General features: G+C 37.9%; 1 protein-coding gene across 1 annotated transcript in view; it reads left to right on the plus strand.

Annotated features, from left to right (window-relative positions):
- Positions 1–22,843, plus strand: part of LOC138329093 (cysteine--tRNA ligase, cytoplasmic-like) — a 211,417-nt gene that overhangs the window by 174,589 nt on the left and 13,985 nt on the right. Inside the window, exons 5-9 of the mRNA XM_069275836.1 lie at positions 10,266–10,354; positions 12,201–12,297; positions 18,632–18,730; positions 19,143–19,295; positions 19,534–19,674. Of these exons, the coding sequence (XP_069131937.1) occupies positions 10,266–10,354; positions 12,201–12,297; positions 18,632–18,730; positions 19,143–19,295; positions 19,534–19,674 (579 nt within the window). The remainder of the gene's footprint in view (positions 1–10,265; positions 10,355–12,200; positions 12,298–18,631; positions 18,731–19,142; positions 19,296–19,533; positions 19,675–22,843) is intronic.

Below are 22,843 nucleotides of genomic sequence, written 5' to 3' on the forward strand. Positions count from 1 at the left end.
GCATCGCTCTATAAAAACAGTGAACATGTACTGCAGCTGAACAATTGATTATAGCTGATGATTTTTGATACAATATTGCTTAACATTGAACAGTTTTTCCATGTTTTTGTAGTTGTAAGCTGCTTTTGAAATGCCATCTTACGGCTTACATGAAAAAGAAATCAGCATTTTTGGCAATCTCTGTATCCGAAAAATCTCAATTTGAGTTATACCAATATTTTATGTATGATTTTGGTCATTCAGACCAAAAATTTACTTTGTATTATCCGAGTTTTTCGAGTTTTCCGAATTCTAATTTTCCGAGTTTGTTAAAGAAAGATAAAGAAGGAATTCAGCCGGGACCAGCAAAGAACTTCGTATTCAGCTGGATTGTGGAATTATCCAAGATCGTATCAAGCAAGTTCCACTGTATATAATTATATCATCATCAACAGAATACAATTTCAACAGGAAATTCAAATTAAACCTTTGGATCAACAACACATAGTGCATATGATACATTGTGTTTTAAGTAATTATGACATAGCAAAGAAACACAATTTAACATAGGATGACAATATATTGACTCATGCCCTGTCCTGGCCTCGAACTTATGATCTACGGCACCCAATCGCCTAGCCAAACATACCTGTGCCTTCTACCACTGCGCCACATCCACATCCCCAAAAAAGGATGTTTCTATGACGAAGTGATAGTCGGTTCGATATGCTGATGTGATCAATGTGGAAATTGTCTATTAAATTATCTGAATTCTTGGATCGCATTGTATATATGCATACATGGATACAAATTGTACACATATTTGATATAATCATCAACGGGCTACATGTATATATAAACAATTAATGTACACAATTGTCACAAAGATTAAATATGAATATTTTATTAGAAATCAAAAGTGTAAAAAAGTATCGTAGCAGAAATCATATGTCTCTTCATCTTTCTATAATGCTGGAGTGTGGAGACAGTTTTCATTTGGATTAACCTATGGTATATACATACTTATTCTGAGCTCACCATCATCAGATTCCGTATTTAACTGCAAATAAGACCCCCCACCCAGAGAAGAAATAAAGGTCAAAAGTGATGGGGGGTCTTATTTGCGGACAACCTGCCTAATAACATCAATCTCTGAGGTCGCCATCTTGAATTTTTCAATTTCTTGTCATTGTTGTAACAGTCGTATGACAGATGGGAAATAACAATATGTGAAGTGAAGACAGTGTACATGGGAACATATATCGGCGTATTTGGTCAAAAATAACATTCAATTAAATATAAGCACTGCCCACAGTTCGTAATTCTTAATACTTAATAAAATCACATGTGAATTTACTTGAAATAAATGACAGAAATAACCAACACAAACAGTTGTTTACTACGTGATATTTCTTTGCCGATACAAATAAAAAAGACAGTCCCGGTACACAATCATTTCGGTGAAATTTTTAATTACCCCATTGCTCAAATCCTCCATCCTATGAAAAAATAGGTGGGGGGGGGGGTCTTATTTTCAGACATCCCCTCTAAGTCTGGAAATGTGTCAAAATAGATGGGGGTTTTATTTTTGAAGGAGAGGTCTTATTTGCGGTGAAATATGGTATTTAAATAACCTTTGACCTCTGATCTGTCTATCCCTCCCTCCCAAACACTTTGTTCCTCTGTTCATCAACAATGCTTGTAACCTCTAGAAACTAGGTTCATCAACAATGCTTATTTGAACTCTATATACACCCGTAACATTGTATACAGAAAATATACACTATCCTGTTAATATCCTTGAACACAAGTCTCCTTGGTGATATAACCAACTGACTCAATGAAGCGTGCTCTCTAAGATCATAAACATTCATAATAAATAAATGTCACAATACCCTCTCCCTCTCCTACAATAATTATATCAACCCAATTCCTTTACATAATTATTATTATCATGCATCTGAATATTTAGTTTAAAGTTTTGTACCATGTGAATAATGAAATTTAAAGTTACATTATTGTCGATTAAACCATGTGGAGATATTAAAAGTTATACTTTTTATTACACACGGGACATCTTTCATCCATTTCCTTAAAACAAGGAGAACAATAAACTGATTCACATCCCTTAGTCTGACATATATTAAACTTCATCAATCCGTCACTCTCTCTGTCACAGTTCAGACAGATCGTTTTGGCTGGTTTACAATCAAATACACTAGCCATGTAAGGACAGCTGTAGTAAAACCAAGATCCCAACGTCATTCTCTCGGAAACATCCTTCTCTTTCCTCCGGGATGTCAGGAAATGAGCAATCCAACCAATTAATGTTCTTCTTTTGATACGGATCTTAGAATGCAGATATTGTATTCTGTCAAACTCGACTTCTGGATAGTAATGGGCCGCCACTTTCCTTCTGATACGTAGCCCATACGCCTGCATGAACATCATTACAAATGCCAGGAGGTACAAGAAAACGACCAAATAGATAGTGCTTGTGTCCGGCTCGTGTGCGTTTGGTAAACAGTACGTCATGTTAAAGTCGATGCTGTAATCGTAGTCGATGGAAACTGCTGATACAAGTTTTCGTACAACTGCGGCCATGATACTGTCTCCTTCTACATTTAACGTGACTTCACTTGTACCCGAAACATTAACGTTAATGTTGCCGTATGTCTCTACCAGGACCAAAAGGAAATAGAGCGCGTAGTCAATAACGATTATTATGGTAGCTATCAGGAGACTCCGCATTATCATGACGGCGCCTTTCTGACACGTTTCTAACTCAGTCGGTGCCATGAGGATTGATCTAGTTACAATGTACTTGCGTTTCTCTCTGTGTTTCAGTGGTAGAACATGCTCTTTTCCCGCCTTTTTGCGCTGTTCGTCATATCTTGCGAACTCTTTAGTGATATACATATTGTCATATGACTCCTTTGCCCGCCATTTATGAAGATACAAGAACGACCTCAGGAGCAGAAGAATAAGTGAACAAGCTAGCACTTGTCCAATGATCTTTGCATAATAAAGTACCACTGATGTCTTTGATACAATGTCCGCCTTCACGTTGTTGACAATCTGCTCAGCAGTCTGAGTTGAGTTTATATCGCCGCTGATGTCAAAGGTTGTATTCAGGCCAAACACAAAGAAGTTGGTTATCTTGTCCAAAAGGCTTTTAACTTCCTGAACCGATTCATTGGCAAGGTTTGTAAAAGTATCCAGAATATCACAAACAGGGCCTGCTATATCAATTACTCCACATAGACTACTGATGTCTAATACCACACAGATATTTTCCAGGATTCCGCGTCTGTTAACAAACAAATCACGCAAATCAACAATCATTCCAGCTGTCCCTGTACACTTGTTTTTTTAGGGGTTTTTTTGGAGGGGGGATGGGGGGGTTACTGAGATATTTTATACTTAAGAAATTATTATGTTATTGTATATTCAAGTATTTTTGCAGGGATAATATTTCAACTTCCTCCTTTTAGATTAAATTTTTGACCAGTGATATTAAGAGGTCTCAAAGTGATTCACAAATTTCAATCATAATATTTACAAAATAATTTGAATCTAACAAAAGTCAAGTTGAAAGGAATATACCTGGTACGATTGAAGTGTTCTTCCGTACAGTTGTGATCAGAACTTATTAGATGTTCAGGTTTACATGCGTGTTCTATCTGAAGCCTGATCATTTCCAACATTTCTTCTCTGTGTGCTGACTCCAGGTCTTCCTTGCTTGATACCAACTTTTCTTTCATTGAAAAGTTATCATGTGCTAACCGCTTTCTTCGTTTTCCGATTCCGAGTGCCCTGCCTAGATCTTTAAAGCCATCAATAATGTCGTCGGTCGGGTCAATAGAGTCGAAGAAGTCCTCACACGAAGTCTTGGCTGAGTTGATGGAGTTGACACATGTTGTATGAGCTCCATTTATTTCATTTTTACAGTCCTGAATAGCAATAAAAGATGTCAGTAAATTAGATCATTGTATTTTACTTTCAAGCTTCTCTTCTCTTTGAGAACTAGGGTCATGTGGGGCAACAAGAACCTTCCTTATATAATCTTGGATGCTGTTTGCTTGAATTGTAACTTTGTTTCCATGTGACTTGATCATTTCTTAAAATTTCAGATTAATTACAGTATTCAGTGCCCAGAGTGGTTAAAAAAATAATGAAAGGGCACAGAGCTGTTTTTGGCTAATGTTGCACAATATTAATAAGGGTCAAATTCATTAAAAATAATAGGAGCTGTTTTTGGCTAATGTTTCACAATATTAATCCACAGGATAGTCATAATTTATATAATAGGAGCTGTTTTTGCTAATGTTTCACAATATAATCCACAGAGATAGTCATTAATTTATATAATAGGTCCACAGAGATAGTCATTAATTTATATAATAGGAGCTGTTTTTGGCTAATGTTTCACAATATTAATCCACAGAGATAGTCATTAATTTATATAATAGGAGCTGTTTTTGGCTAATGTTTCACAATATTAATCCACAGAGATGTTTCACAATATTAATCCACAGAGATAGTCATTAATTTATATAATAGGAGCTGTTTTTGGCTAATGTTTCACAATATTAATCCACAGAGATAGTCATTAATTTATATAATAGGAGCTGTTTTTGGCTAATGTTTCACAATATTAATCCACAGAGATAGTCATTAATTTATATAATAGGAGCTGTTTTTGGCTAATGTTTTACAATATTAAAATATTTGCTAATGTTTCACAATATTAATCCACAGAGATACTCATTAATCAATTTACAAAAGAAATCAAAAAGAGAAACTACAAAGTATTCATAGTTTTAGTCTATCTAAGCATTATTCTCAATATCTTTTGGGCTTATGAATTAAGTCAAAGACAAAAACAGAAGGACATTCTTCATAGACGCGAAGCCCAAAAGATATTCAGAATCATACTTATAATTTAATTCAGATAACTCAATAAGGTACTAATTAGGCATAAATTTCTTATCCAATAATTTCAGCCGCTTTTAAAATCCCCGGTGAAAACGTTTTATGAGGTCATAATACGTGAAGTACAATTCTTTCGATCTATGGAAAAATAACCTCAAATATCTGACCAATAGAAATGAGTGTAACATAAGAAATTAAATCATATGTTAGTGAAGCTGGGGAGGCTTATGGTAATATGATGCTTAGTGTCTGAATACATCATACAATTTATAATGTCTTTCTGAAATTATTCATAATAGAATATATAAAAAATAACATAAGCATAAGAGAAAATAAGCTTTTCTTAAAAGTTTTCTCATAAATATATTCATAAGCATTATGAATTTTCAAAAATCCCCATGCAAATAGTTATAATTTGAATCCGTATATAAAGATACAAGATCTTCACTTTTACCTAAATGTGAAAAGTTCTAGAATGTGTATTATCAAAAAGTCCAAACTTACAGCAGCAAGTTCCTTGAGTTTATCAAAGGCTTGTTGTGCGGCGTCCTGGAACTCTTGTATGATGTCAATAACAGGTTGTATGAACTCTAATAGGGAGTCGGCCAGTTCCTTCAGTTCGCTGAATGACTGCTTTATCCTCTCGGCAATCTGGATCAACGGCGCCAATAACTGATGTTTGAGGGCTTTTGTCTGGTTATAAATCAGCTCTGATGTACAGGCCATGCTCTTGGAAACTTCCTCAACATTGGAGGATATGTTTGTGACAGGTCCAGTCAAAAGAATCACAAAAATGAAAGCTAGAATGGCTGCCCGACCACGTCCTGTTACCAGAGTGGGAACCATGAGCAAAACAAGACAGCGGAATGTTGCTGACAAAGCCAGAAAGAAGCAAAAGACCAATGTGATACCAAGGGTTATCCAGGCAGCTACTTCAATGTCATAGTTAAAGCTGAAGGCCAGAAGGACAAAGACAATTCCACCAGATATAAGTCCACCAAGGATACCTAAAAGGACAGTCTTAAGAGGATTCTTGGCAGAACAGTCAGCTATACAGCCATACAAACGGGCCTGAAAGTCAAATGGACGTTTCTTCTCTTTTACCTTCTTTGGTTTCTTCTCTTTCTTTATTTTCTTGTCCTTCTCTATATTTTCCTCACCTTTTTTATCTACAGTGTCCTCAGTGTCAGGACCTTGATGGCCAGTCAGGATGTTAGGGATTGGTGCATTTATTATAGGTCTGGTGTCATCTATAGAGATTGGAGCACTGATGATAGGCCTGTTAGGATCCTGTATGGCTTCAGTTTCTAATACAGGCAGAGAGATGAAAGACTCCTGTGATTTTGGAGGAGTCTTAGGTTGGTCTACAATGGCTCTAGTAGGAGGAGCTGCAACAATAGCTTGTTGTTCTTCAATAGGTCTCAGGAGTACTGGGTAACTGTTGTCAATGGGTTCCTGAAGTACAGGTGCACTTATCACAGGATGAGAGCCCGGCTGGATAGGAACAGCTTTGGCAATGGGTGAGGATATTACCGGGGCAACAATGGGAGAGGATGGTGGGGGATAGTCGTCATGGTTACCAATAGGTTGTAGAGGCACAGGGTAATGGTCAGATATAGACTCAAGGAGGACAGGGTTACTGATAGCTATTTTAGGGTGAACAGAGGGAGGGGGTTCAGGGAAAGCAATGTCTTCTGGTTGTTCTACCAGTTCTCTCTCAGGAGGAGGAAGTGGTAACTCAGGTGACATTGGAGGCAGAGAAACAGGTGAGGTTTCTTTAAGTTGTGTGGGAGGCAGACCTACAGGTACAGTTTCTACAGGTGTGGAGGTTGAATCTATTAGTGTTGGTCCAGATATTGAAGGCTTTTCTCCTGAGATCATAGGTTTAGATGGTGTTATTTTGGGTTTAGGCTTTAAAACATCAGGTTTTGGTGCCAATATTTTGCGTTTGGGAGAGATGACCACAGGTTTGGGTTGGGTTATTTTTGGTTTAGGATCCTCTTTGACCTCTGTGAAAAGTGAAGTCTCTATGAGCGTTGGAGCAGAGATGAAAGGTTGGTCCCCAGGATCCTGGACAGAGTCTGCACCAGACTCTTCTATTGTTCTTTTGATCATAATCTGTCGATTTATTTCAGTCTTTAAAGCTGTCATGTCTATCTTTTCTATGGTAACATCCTCAGATTCTGAGGCAGGAGTGGGCTCTATTTTGATGGTAGATCTAGCCTCAACATTAACCATTTCATCATTGTTAACTGCCTCCTTCATCCTTCTGATTTCATCTTGCACCTTTTGACTTGGAGGGGCAGTAGGATTGTCAGGAAGCAGGATTAGACGACCTGCTATGTCTGACCTTACTGCAATTTTCTCAGTCTTTTCAACGTAAGATGCAGGAAAGATTCCGAAATCTCCACTACTGGTGTTAAAACCCATAAACCAGCCATTGCCGATGTCCTTGACCTTGTCTAGCCAGTGTCCAACCCGTAGCCCCATGTAACTGTAGGCCTCTTCATCAGGCGTGTAGTCATACAGGGCCCTGTACTGGGCTATGGCTGTGGAGAAGATATAACAGAAATATTACCAGATTCAGAATCTGAACGAAACATAATTGAAACAACATCAGTTTGATATAGCCATGTAACAAGCAAGCACTAAGAATTGGAATGGCAATGATATTACTGTGGCTGATTGAAGGACTCTTATGTACAAAAACAGCAGAAATAGCAGCGATTTGTAAAGTGTCTAGGTGCACCATAGGGAAGTCACTACAACTCCTGTGGTAATCTAATACACAACACGAAATAGGCTTTTATTTTGAGGTTTGATTATTTCATCCAACAAATCTAGTGTTATAGTAAAGAAATAGAATTTCTATTTATAATGACAATGACCTTGACCTTTGATTCAAGAAAAAAAGTTATGCAACCTAGCACTTTGTGAGCCATTTGTGGTAAGGCCATACCAATATGATTACCTATCAGATTTCCCTCCCTTATTTACCGAAAATGGAAATAAAAAAAAAATGAAAAAAATGAAAAAAAATGATAATCACAGTTTTCTTGAAATGAAACTATGTAATCATACTGTCCATATTTTATATGGGTTTAAATATTGTTAGTAGTTGATTGGGTCTTTTGCTTTGTTGATTTTTGCTCCATACACAGCAAATTCCTGATATTAAGTTAAGTTTACTAAGGTAGCTTTCCTGGCTTATTCTTAAGTATTTAACATTCACATTCAATGTAAAAATGGTCATAAATTTTCTTAAATGAAAATATACCATGCATCGGAAGCATTATGTTAAAATAACAGCATATTTTCAGCTGCACGAAGACCTTAATATTTGACTTATATCTATTTACGACTTTGATACAATTATGAATAATGGAAACAATAAAAAAAAGAGCAACTAAACTCATATTTTAATATTGAAACTTGCTTATTTTTAAGTGTTATTTCATGAAATTAACATAAAAGTCTGATAAAAATCCTGTGAAAACATGCGCTCATTTCAAATTTTGGCATTTTCAAAATATTTTTTATATATTGCTCACCTACTCCACTTTTAGAAATACAAATTCCAAAGAACAAGAAATCAAATGGGAAGGGACTTATAGAAAATCTGTATCAAAAACATCCAGAATTGTTTGTGTTTTCACACTGAATTTGGGAAATGTTTTAGTTATGTTGGTTTAATATCCTCAAACTTTGGATCTGATTGCAATTCCATACTAGTACTGAAGGAGAAATGTGCATTTCTGAACTTCAGGGTTTTTGGTACAAAAAAGGTTTGCACAAAACAAAACTTCAAAGGAATCTAATTTAAAAAGTGATACATGCACATTTGTGGAATTCAAATTTTGATTACATTGATATTTTGTTTGCAAAGTTTAAAATGACCCTTTATACAAATACATACAGCTTGCAAGCAATGAAAACTGGCGTGATATAGTTTGTAAGGTTTCTGTCAGTTAGAATTACCTGTAAGGTTTCTGTCAGTTAGAATTACCTGATTGATCAGAAGACATCTCCAAATCAGATTGAGGAATTCATGGGATGGTAACAAAGAACTGGTCAGTTCTTGGTATATGGCAAAGTGAAGTACCAATCAGTTTCAGGAACTCTACGGTCAGTCGCGGACAGCCTGTAGGCTGTTGGCCCTTGTGGTCAAGTTTCAATCAGATTGAGGACTAAATATAATGTCATACATTTCAGAGCGAGATAGGATTCGTGATGACTCGGTTCCAAATCTGTATCATGTCTGTGTTTTGTCCTTATATACTGTAACACCGGGAGCCAATTTCCTTCCATGATGCCAACATTTTCCTTCCCTGCTTCCTGTCTTTGATAGCTATTCTAGTAATTTCAGTGATAATAATGATTACATATATCATAATTTGTAATACATTATTAATACATATTACATAATTAACGGAAAAATATTAACTGAAAATATCCATAAGAAAAAAAAAAGGAAAAGAAGTATGCTGAAGTTAAGGAACCTTTCTCCTCTTCTGTAATGCTTTCCTATGGACAAGTCAATCAATTATGATAAGTTTTTGTCAAAACAGATAGAATCCTGTAGTGATGGAGAAAACATTGACCAAAACCATCGCTTTGTATATATACAGTGCTTTTATTTATGTTACCAGATGTTGCTTAAATGAATGATATAACTTATCTTTTATTAAAACTGGAGAACTGCAGTCTCAATACTGGTTAACTTTTACAGTATAATATAGAAAACACATTATCTCTATGACCTGGATAACAACATGTATATATTTTTTTAATTTCTCCATTAATTTCAAAACCAAAACAATGAAAATCGACTTCATTTCAATAAACGAAACAAAAACAAAACAAAAATCTTTTTTTTTTTTAAATAATCAAATAGAAAATTGCTGCTGATGTTTTATATCCTTAAGGAAATTATAGATGCCAGAATTTGAAACTGTGTATAAAAGTCTGAGCCTTCAATCTTATAACAGTAGCTAAAGCAAACATATACCTTAGTACAATAGTACTAATTAAATTGTACCTAATACATAATACAGACAAACTTACATCTGTAAACACCAACTGATGCAGCATGGCTACTGAGTGGAGTTTTAAATCCACAAAATTGTGATGAAATTGTCAGATTGGTTTTATTTGACATGTGATGATTATATAGAGGAAAGGTTTACTGTACAGGGAATCAAGACATGAGAGTTATTGGTAAATCGCCAGACATTTTAGCACTCATCATGTCTGGTGCTTAAATAATATTGTACACAAGTAGCACTTACTTTAGCTTCAAATCTCTTTTTTTTTTAAATCAGTTCTACTAAATAATCCATCTTTGTTTACAGGAAGTGTTTGTGCCCCAAAATGGCCGCCGCGTTTTATGGTACAGCTGTGGACCTACTGTATACGACGCCTCACATATGGGGCATGCCAGGTATGTACAAGTAGATATACCTACTGTATACGACGCCTCACATATGGGGCATGCCAGGTATGTACAAGTAGATATACCTACTGTATACGACGCCTCACATATGGGGCATGCCAGGTATGTACAAGTAGATATAGCTTCTGTATACGACGCCTCACATATGGGGCATGCCAGGTATGTACAAGTAGATATACCTACTGTATACGACGCCTCACATATGGGGCATGCCAGGTATGTACAAGTAGATATACCTACTACGACGCCTCACATATGGGGCATGCCAGGTATGTACAAGTAGATATACCTACTGTATACGACGCCTCACATATGGGGCATGCCAGGTATTGTACAAGTAGATATACCTACTGTATACGACGCCTCACATATGGGGCATGCCAGGTATGTACAAGTAGATATACCTACTACGACGCCTCACATATGGGGCATGCCAGGTATGTACAAGTAGATATACCTACTGTATACGACGCCTCACATATGGGGCATGCCAGGTATGTACAAGTAGATATACCTACTGTATACGACGCCTCACATATGGGGCATGCCAGGTATGTACAAGTAGATATACCTACTGTATACGACGCCTCACATATGGGGCATGCCAGGTATGTACAAGTAGATATAGCTTCTGTATACGACGCCTCACATATGGGGCATGCCAGGTATGTACAAGTAGATATACCTACTGTATACGACGCCTCACATATGGGGCATGCCAGGTATGTACAAGTAGATATACCTACTGTATACGACGCCTCACATATGGGGCATGCCAGGTATGTACAAGTAGATATACCTACTACGACGCCTCACATATGGGGCATGCCAGGTATATACAAGTAGATATACCTACTGTATACGACGCCTCACATATGGGGCATGCCAGGTATGTACAAGTAGATATACCTTCTGTATATGACGCCTCACATATGGGGCATGCCAGGTATGTACAAGTAGATATACCTACTGTATACGACGCCTCACATATGGGGCATGCCAGGTATGTACAAGTAGATATAGCTTCTGTATACGACGCCTCACATATGGGGCATGCCAGGTATGTACAAGTAGATATACCTACTGTATACGACGCCTCACATATGGGGCATGCCAGGTATGTACAAGTAGATATACCTACTACGACGCCTCACATATGGGGCATGCCAGGTATGTACAAGTAGATATACCTACTACGACGCCTCACATATGGGGCATGCCAGGTATGTACAAGTAGATATACCTACTGTATACGACGCCTCACATATGGGGCATGCCAGGTATGTACAAGTAGATATACCTACTACGACGCCTCACATATGGGGCATGCCAGGTATGTACAAGTAGATATACCTACTACGACGCCTCACATATGGGGCATGCCAGGTATGTACAAGTAGATATACCTACTGTATACTACGCCTCACATATGGGGCATGCCAGGTATGTACAAGTAGATATACCTACTGTATACGACGCCTCACATATGGGGCATGCCAGGTATGTACAAGTAGATATACCTACTGTATACGACGCCTCACATATGGGGCATGCCAGGTATGTACAAGTAGATATACCTACTGTATACGACGCCTCACATATGGGGCATGCCAGGTATGTACAAGTAGATATACCTACTGTATACGACGCCTCACATATGGGGCATGCCAGGTATGTACAAGTAGATATAGCTTCTTATTCAGTTATTAATTCATAGATGGTGGAACCAATCTACAGAAAATTGTACTTAACCCACGTTAAATTGTACTTAACCCACGTTAAATTGTACTTAACCCATGTTAAATTGTACTTAACCCACGGTCTTATATTGCAGGTCGTACATTTCCTTTGACATTCTGCGCCGAGTCATGCAGAACTATTTTAATTATGATGTACTCTACTGTATGAACATCACAGATGTTGATGACAAGGTAAGATATTATACCGGCCATGCACAAACTTGAGATTAAGATGAAAAGATTGAGATTTTTTTTTTTTATCCACTAAAGAAAACTGAAAATTATACCTTCAAACGGAAAACATACAGTATTTATAATTTAATTACCTGACCAAAACCCCTACTGGGTAACTGCCTTCATCACCATGCATCTTTGTACGGAATGGTAATAAGGAGCTGTTGGGATTGATCTCCCAACATTGCAGTTTTTACCTTTCACTTTCAGATCAAATCCAGTTCACATACTTTGTCCTTTTCCACGACCTTTACAGTTCACATACTTCTGTCATTTTCCCACGACCTTTATACAGTTCACATACTTCTGTCATTTTCCCAAGACCTTTATACAGTTCACATACTTCTGTCCTTTTCCATGACCTTTATACAGTTCACATACTTCTGTCATTTTCCACGACCTTTATACAGTTCACATACTTCTGTCCTTTTCCACGACCTTTATACAGTTCACATACTTCTGTCCTTTTCCACGACCTTTATACAGTTCACATAGTTCACATACTTCTGTCATTTTCCCAAGACCTTTATACAGTTCACATACTTCTGTCCTTTTCCACGACCTTTATACAGTTCACATACTTCTGTCATTTTCCACGACCTTTATACAGTTCACATACTTCTGTCCTTTTCCACGACCTTTACACACTAGTTCACATACTTCTGTCATTTTCCACGACCTTTATACAGTTCACATACTTCTGTCATTTTCCACGACCTTTATACAGTTCACATACTTCTGTCCTTTTCCCACGACCTTTATACAGTTCACATACTTCTGTCCTTTTCCACGACCTTTATACAGTTCACATACTTCTGTCCTTTTCCCACGACCTTTATACAGTTCACATACTTCTGTCCTTTTCCACGACCTTTATACAGTTCACATACTTCTGTCCTTTTCCCAAGACCTTTATACAGTTCACATACTTCTGTCCTTTTCCACGACCTTTATACAGTTCACATACTTCTGTCCTTTTCCATGACCTTTATACAGTTCACATACTTCTGTCCTTTTCCCACAACCTTTATACAGTTCACATACTTCTGTCCTTTTCCACGACCTTTATACAGTTCACATACTTCTGTCCTTTTCCACGACCTTTATACAGTTCACATACTTCTGTCCTTTTCCACGACCTTTATACAGTTCACATACTTCTGTCCTTTTCCCACGACCTTTATACAGTTCACATACTTCTGTCCTTTTCCCACGACCTTTATACAGTTCACATACTTCTGTCCTTTTCCACGACCTTTATACAGTTCACATACTTCTGTCCTTTTCCACAACCTTTATACAGTTCACATACTTCTGTCCTTTTCCCACGACCTTTATACAGTTCACATACTTCTGTCCTTTTCCCAAGACCTTTATACAGTTCACATACTTCTGTCCTTTTCCACGACCTTTATACAGTTCACATACTTCTGTCCTTTTCCACAACCTTTATACAGTTCACATACTTCTGTCCTTTTCCAAGACCTTTATACAGTTCACATACTTCTGTCCTTTTCCAGACCTTTATACAGTTCACATACTTCTGTCCTTTTCCACGACCTTTATACAGTTCACATACTTCTGTCCTTTTCCCACGACCTTTATACAGTTCACATACTTCTGTCCTTTTCCACGACCTTTATACAGTTCACATACTTCTGTCCTTTTCCCACGACCTTTATACAGTTCACATACTTCTGTCCTTTTCCCACGACCTTTATACAGTTCACATACTTCTGTCCTTTTCCACGACCTTTATACAGTTCACATACTTCTGTCCTTTTCCCAAGACCTTTATACAGTTCACATACTTCTGTCCTTTTCCACGACCTTTATACAGTTCACATACTTCTGTCCTTTTCCACGACCTTTATACAGTTCACATACTTCTGTCCTTTTCCCAAGACCTTTATACAGTTCACATACTTCTGTCCTTTTCCACGACCTTTATACAGTTCACATACTTCTGTCCTTTTCCCACGACCTTTATACAGTTCACATACTTCTGTCCTTTTCCCAAGACCTTTATACAGTTCACATACTTCTGTCCTTTTCCACGACCTTTTACAGTTCACATACTTCTGTCCCACGACCTTTATACAGTTCACATACTTCTGTCCTTTTCCCACGACCTTTATACAGTTCACATACTTCTGTCCTTTTCCACGACCTTTATACAGTTCACATACTTCTGTCCTTTTCCCAAGACCTTTATACAGTTCACATACTTCTGTCCTTTTCCACGACCTTTATACAGTTCACATACTTCTGTCCTTTTCCCACGACCTTTATACAGTTCACATACTTCTGTCCTTTTCCCAAGACCTTTATACAGTTCACATACTTCTGTCCTTTTCCACGACCTTTATACAGTTCACATACTTCTGTCCTTTTCCACGACCTTTATACAGTTCACATACTTCTGTCCTTTTCCCACGACCTTTATACAGTTCACATACTTCTGTCCTTTTCCCAAGACCTTTATACAGTTCACATACTTCTGTCCTTTTCCCACGACCTTTATACAGTTCACATACTTCTGTCCTTTTCCCAAGACCTTTATACAGTTCACATACTTCTGTCCTTTTCCCACGACCTTTATACAGTTCACATACTTCTGTCCTTTTCCCACGACCTTTATACAGTTCACATACTTCTGTCCTTTTCCACGACCTTTATACAGTTCACATACTTCTGTCCTTTTCCCACGACCTTTATACAGTTCACATACTTCTGTCCTTTTCCACGACCTTTATACAGTTCACATACTTCTGTCCTTTTCCCACGACCTTTATACAGTTCACATACTTCTGTCCTTTTCCCACGACCTTTATACAGTTCACATACTTCTGTCCTTTTCCACGACCTTTATACAGTTCACATACTTCTGTCCTTTTCCCACGACCTTTATACAGTTCACATACTTCTGTCCTTTTCCCAAGACCTTTATACAGTTCACATACTTCTGTCCTTTTCCACGACCTTTATACAGTTCACATACTTCTGTCCTTTTCCCACGACCTTTATACAGTTCACATACTTCTGTCCTTTTCCACGACCTTTATACAGTTCACATACTTCTGTCCTTTTCCCACGACCTTTATACAGTTCACATACTTCTGTCCTTTTCCACAACCTTTATACAGTTCACATACTTCTGTCCTTTTCCCACGACCTTTATACAGTTCACATACTTCTGTCCTTTTCCCACGACCTTTATACAGTTCACATACTTCTGTCCTTTTCCCAAGACCTTTATACAGTTCACATACTTCTGTCCTTTTCCACGACCTTTATACAGTTCACATACTTCTGTCCTTTTCCCAAGACCTTTATACAGTTCACATACTTCTGTCCTTTTCCCACGACCTTTATACAGTTCACATACTTCTGTCCTTTTCCCACGACCTTTATACAGTTCACATACTTCTGTCCTTTTCCCACGACCTTTATACAGTTCACATACTTCTGTCCTTTTCCCAAGACCTTTATACAGTTCACATACTTCTGTCCTTTTCCCACGACCTTTATACAGTTCACATACTTCTGTCCTTTTCCACGACCTTTATACAGTTCACATACTTCTGTCCTTTTCCCACGACCTTTATACAGTTCACATACTTCTGTCCTTTTCCACGACCTTTATACAGTTCACATACTTCTGTCCTTTTCCACGACCTTTATACAGTTCACATACTTCTGTCCTTTTCCACGACCTTTATACAGTTCACATACTTCTGTCCTTTTCCACGACCTTTATACAGTTCACATACTTCTGTCCTTTTCCACGACCTTTATACAGTTCACATACTTCTGTCCTTTTCCCACGACCTTTATACAGTTCACATACTTCTGTCTTTCCAGACCTTTTACAGTCACTACTTTGTCCTTTTCCACGACCTTTATACAGTTCACATACTTCTGTCCTTTTCCACGACCTTTATACAGTTCACATACTTCTGTCCTTTTCCCACGACCTTTATACAGTTCACATACTTCTGTCCTTTTCCACGACCTTTATACAGTTCACATACTTCTGTCCTTTTCCCACGACCTTTATACAGTTCACATACTTCTGTCATTTTCCACGACCTTTATACAGTTCACATACTTCTGTCCTTTTCCCACGACCTTTATACAGTTCACATACTTCTGTCCTTTTCCACGACCTTTATACAGTTCACATACTTCTGTCCTTTTCCCACGACCTTTATACAGTTCACATACTTCTGTCCTTTTCCACGACCTTTATACAGTTCACATACTTCTGTCCTTTTCCCACGACCTTTATACAGTTCACATACTTCTGTCCTTTTTCCACGACCTTTATACAGTTCACACTTCTGTACTTTTCTGTCCTTTTACACAGTTCACATACTTCTGCTTTCCACGACCTTTATACAGTTCACATACTTCTGTCCTTTTCCACGACCTTTATACAGTTCACATACTTCTGTCCTTTTCCACGACCTTTATACAGTTCACATACTTCTGTCCTTTTTCCACGACCTTTATACAGTTCACATACTTCTGTCCTTTTCCCACGACCTTTTATACAGTTCACATACTTCTGTCCTTTTCCACGACCTTTATACAGTTCACATACTTCTGTCCTTTTCCACGACCTTTATACAGTTCACATACTTCTGTCTTTTCCACGACCTTTATACAGTTCACATACTTCTGTCCTTTTCCACGACCTTTATACAGTTCACATACTTCTGTCCTTTTCCCACGACCTTTATACAGTTCACATACTTCTGTCCTTTTCCCACGACCTTTATACAGTTCACATACTTCTGTCCTTTTCCCACGACCTTTATACAGTTCACATACTTCTGTCCTTTTCCACGACCTTTATACAGTTCACATACTTCTGTCCTTTTCCCACACGACCTTTATACAGTTCACATACTTCTGTCCATTTTCCCCACGACCTTTATATACAGTTCACATACTTCTGTCCTTTTCCCACGACCTTTATACAGTTCACATACTTCTGTCCTTTTCCACGACCTTTATACAGTTCACATACTTCTGTCCTTTTCCCAAGACCTTTATACAGTTCACATACTTCTGTCCTTTTCCACGACCTTTATACAGTTCACATACTTCTGTCCTTTTCCACGACCTTTATACAGTTCACATACTTCTGTCCTTTTCCACGACCTTTATACAGTTCACATACTTCTGTCCTTTTTCCCACGACCTTTATACAGTTTCACATACTTCTGTTCCTTTTTCCCACGACCTTTATACAGTTCACATACTTCTGTCCTTTTCCCCACGACCTTTATACAGTTCACATACTTCTTCCTTTTCCAGACCTTTATACAGTTCACATACTTTTCATTTTCCACGACCTTTATACAGTTCACATACTTCTGTCCTTTTCCCACAGACCTTTATACAGTTCACATACTTCTGTCCTTTTCCACGACCTTTATACAGTTCACATACTTCTGTCCTTTTCCCAGACCTTTATACAGTTCACATACTTCTGTCCATTTTCCACGACCTTTATACAGTTCACATACTTCTGTCCTTTTTCCACGACCTTTATACAGTTCACATACTTCTGTCCTTTTCCACGACCTTTATACAGTTCACATACTTCTGTCCTTTTCCCACGACCTTTATACAGTTCACATACTTCTGTCCTTTTCCACGACCTTTATACAGTTCACATACTTCTGTCCTTTTCCCACGACCTTTATACAGTTCACATACTTCTGTCCTTTTCCCACGACCTTTATACAGTTCACATACTTCTGTCCTTTTCCATGACCTTTATACAGTTCACATACTTCTGTCCTTTTCCCACGACCTTTATACAGTTCACATACTTCTGTCCTTTTCCACGACCTTTATACAGTTCACATACTTCTGTCCTCTTCCACGACCTTTATACAGTTCACATACTTCTGTCCTTTTCCCAAGACTTTTATACAGTTCACATACTTCTGTCCTTTTCCACGACCTTTATAGAGTTCACATACTTCTGTCCTTTTCCACGACCTTTATACAGTTCTCATATTTCTGTCATTTTCCCACGACCTTCACTGTTCACATACTTCTGTCCTTTTCCACGACCTTTACTTAATGATTAATATGAGGGCTCTTATTGACAATTATGCGTTAATGTACCTTTTCCAATTATTCAAGAAACTTTTGAATTCACGCTAGATCTCTCTTGCAAAATGACACTAACATATTTCATGAGGATATAATAGTTTGTAGTATGTTCTCGCAAAGTTCAAATCTTGTAACATCTGTTTGTTTGTCATGGCAGATCATACGAAGAGCGCGACAGAACTACCTCTGGCAGAATTATCTTGGGGAAAGTCATCCATGGAAAAAAGTCATGGACGACACACTACAGGCAATGAAGGTGAAGGTCATATAGACAGGATTTTTTTAAATTCATGTGGGTGTTTGATAAAGAACAACAACCACATTTGGAAATGTATCTCATCCCCATTTTTAGGCCTCGATCATTTCACTTTTCTGGAATTAAATGCAGACTGAAAATTTAAAAAACATGTAGATTGGTTTCTTTTGTAATTATGGCTTACTTTGTGCAATAACTTTCTGAAATGCTAGTCCATATTTTACAAGTACACCCCCTCCTGTTATCTTAATACAGTAGTTTTAAGTGATAAATACTGGAAGCAATGTTTTTGTGATACAACAATTGCCCTACGAAGTTCAAAACTTTCATCTCGCTAAACGGTACCAACATAACCTGGATACGAAATCATGCTGTCCTTTTGTTTTAACTTACATTATTTTATCTACTTCAGCCTTTCTCCATAAAATTGACCAAAGAAACAGATCCCGATAAGAAAGCTATGTATGAGCGACAGAAAGCAAAGGTTGACATAGCCGTGAATAACCTGGAGTCTGTAATGAATAACCAATCAAAAGACCAGGCAGCTATTCAGGCGGCTCAACAGGTGAGCTAGATTGTTTTAATTACTGTATTTCCTCTACTCAATGAAAATTCATATATCAGATAATGCAGAAAATTGTCAAGTATTATTATTCAAACTTTATCAACATGTGGAGAAATTCATGTTTTGAAAGTCAAATATTTTTAAACATTTACCATCACTTATAAAGTTATGAATGTAAAGAATAATAAAAACTATACATATTTCCATTATTTGCTTGTAATAAGATGTGTTTCTACAGAATCTTCTGGAGTCTTCAAAGGACATCATTAGTGATTGGCTAGACCAACAGCATGGGTCAGAGGTCACCGACAACTCCATCTTCTTAAAACTGCCGAAATACTGGGAGGAAGACTACCACAAAGACATGGAGTCTCTCAATGTAAGTACAGCTATACAGATTGAGGGGCAAATACTAGATGTTCTTTTGCTGTAAACAGACTTTTTTGCGCGTGCAATTTACTTTCGCAAATTTCGGGATCAAGTTAAACTCTCAAAACTTTATCTCTGCGAATAAATATCTTGGATCTTGGACAATTTTTGCACAATTCAAAATTATCTATGTCTAATTTTAAATCTGCAAAATTTAATAGCCACCAAAAAGTTTTGAAACAAAAATCGTGAAATTTTGTAGCTGTGAATGAGAGTTGGTTTACAGTACACTGTACATGTATAGCTGGTCAAGAAACAGAATGTTTGGTCTATTGTACCAAACACCAGAATCTCTAAATGCAGGTATTGTTAAGGGATAGTCTTGTAGTTAAGTATACTGGTACAGCAGTTAGCCAAGGCACAAAACACCAGATCAAGCCTATTCTTGTATCCTTGTAAGCTTGGCAAGTCAAAGGACGGAAATACTGCTTAAGATAATAAGTCTCTTAATAGTGCTAATGTATATGTGTGAGTTTATCTACACTGAGGGAATATAAAACATTGGAGATTTCTTATATTAAATTTTATCAATTTATAGCTAAACAGAGGAACAGAATAAAAATAAATATACCACCTACAGTTATGAAAGACAATTCACATTTTACCTTTCTACAGACTTTACTTTATCCAATGTTCTCATTTTTAATCTAAGATTTCGTCATGTACTTATCTCCCTTGATGTGACCTTATTGTTTAGGTGCTGCCTGCTGATGTACTGATTCATCATGTACTTATCTCCCTTGATGTGACCTTATTGTTTAGGTGCTGCCTGCTGATGTACTGATTCATCATGTACTTACCTCCCTTGATGTGACCTTATTGTTTAGGTGCTGCCTGCTGATGTACTGATTCATCATGTACTTACTCCCTTGATGTGACCTTATTGTTTAGGTGCTGCCTGCTGATGTACTGATTCATCATGTACTTATCTCCCTTGATGTGACCTTATTGTTTAGGTGCTGCCTGCTGATGTACTGATTCATCATGTACTTATCTCCCTTGATGTGACCTTATTGTTTAGGTGCTGCCTGCTGATGTACTGATTCATCATGTACTTACCTCCCTTGATGTGACCTTATTGTTTAGGTGCTGCCTGCTGATGTACTGATTCATCATGTACTTATCTCCCTTGATGTGACCTTATTGTTTAGGTGCTGCCTGCTGATGTACTGATTCATCATGTACTTATCTCCCTTGATGTGACCTTATTGTTTAGGTGCTGCCTGCTGATGTACTGATTCATCATGTACTTATCTCCCTTGATGTGACCTTATTGTTTAGGTGCTGCCTGCTGATGTACTTATTCATCATGTACTTACCTCCCTTGATGTGACCTTATTGTTTAGGTGCTGCCTGCTGATGTACTGATTCATCATGTACTTATCTCCCTTGATGTGACCTTATTGTTTAGGTGCTGCCTGCTGATGTACTGATTCATCATGTACTTATCTCCCTTGATGTGACCTTATTGTTTAGGTGCTGCCTGCTGATGTACTTATTCATCATGTACTTACCTCCCTTGATGTGACCTTATTGTTTAGGTGCTGCCTGCTGATGTACTGATTCATCATGTACTTATCTCCCTTGATGTGACCTTATTGTTTAGGTGCTGCCTGCTGATTACTGATTCATCATGTACTTACCTCCCTTGATGTGACCTTATTGTTTAGGTGCTGCCTGCTGATGTACTGATTCATCATGTACTTACCTCCCTTGATGTGACCTTATTGTTTAGGTGCTGCCTGCTGATGTACTGATTCATCATGTACTTACCTCCCTTGATGTGACCTTATTGTTTAGGTGCTGCCTGCTGATGTACTGATTCATCATGTACTTATCTCCCTTGATGTGACCTTATTGTTTAGGTGCTGCCTGCTGATGTACTGATTCATCATGTACTTACCTCCCTTGATGTGACCTTATTGTTTAGGTGCTGCCTGCTGATATACTGATTCATCATGTACTTATCTCCCTTGATGTGACCTTATTGTTTAGGTGCTGCCTGCTGATGTACTTATTCATCATGTACTTACCTCCCTTGATGTGACCTTATTGTTTAGGTGCTGCCTGCTGATGTACTTATTCATCATGTACTTACCTCCCTTGATGTGACCTTATTGTTTAGGTGCTGCCTGCTGATGTACTGATTCATCATGTACTTATCTCCCTTGATGTGACCTTATTGTTTAGGTGCTGCCTGCTGATGTACTTATTCATCATGTACTTACCTCCCTTGATGTGACCTTATTGTTTAGGTGCTGCCTGCTGATGTACTGATTCATCATGTACTTATCTCCCTTGATGTGACCTTATTGTTTAGGTGCTGCCTGCTGATGTACTGATTCATCATGTACTTACCTCCCTTGATGTGACCTTATTGTTTAGGTGCTGCTGCTGCTGATGTACTGATTCATCATGTACTTACCTCCCTTGATGTGACCTTATTGTTTAGGTGCTGCCTGCTGATGTATGTATTTCATCATGTATACCTATGACTTATTGTTTAGGTGCTGCCTGCTGATGTACTGATTCATCATGTACTTATCTCCCTTGATGTGACCTTATTGTTTAGGTGCTGCCTGCTGATATACTGATTCATCATGTACTTATCTCCCTTGATGTGACCTTATTGTTTAGGTGCTGCCTGCTGATGTACTGATTCATCATGTACTTACCTCCCTTGATGTGACCTTATTGTTTAGGTGCTGCCTGCTGATGTACTGATTCATCATGTACTTATCTCCCTTGATGTGACCTTATTGTTTAGGTGCTGCCTGCTGATGTACTGATTCATCATGTACTTACCTCCCTTGATGTGACCTTATTGTTTAGGTGCTGCCTGCTGATGTACTGATTCATCATGTACTTTCTGATTACTTATTGACTTATCTCCTTGATGTGACCTTATTGTTTAGGTGCTGCCTGCTGATGTACTGATTCATCATGTACTTACCTCCCTTGATGTGACCTTATTGTTTAGGTGCTGCCTGCTGATGTACTGATTCATCATGTACTTATCTCCCTTGATGTGACCTTATTGTTTAGGTGCTGCCTGCTGATGTACTGATTCATCATGTACTTATCTCCCTTGATGTGACCTTATTGTTTAGGTGCTGCCT

Source organism: Argopecten irradians, chromosome 8 (assembly GCF_041381155.1).
Source record: "Argopecten irradians isolate NY chromosome 8, Ai_NY, whole genome shotgun sequence".
In the NCBI taxonomy this organism is placed as follows: Eukaryota; Metazoa; Mollusca; class Bivalvia; order Pectinida; family Pectinidae; genus Argopecten; species Argopecten irradians.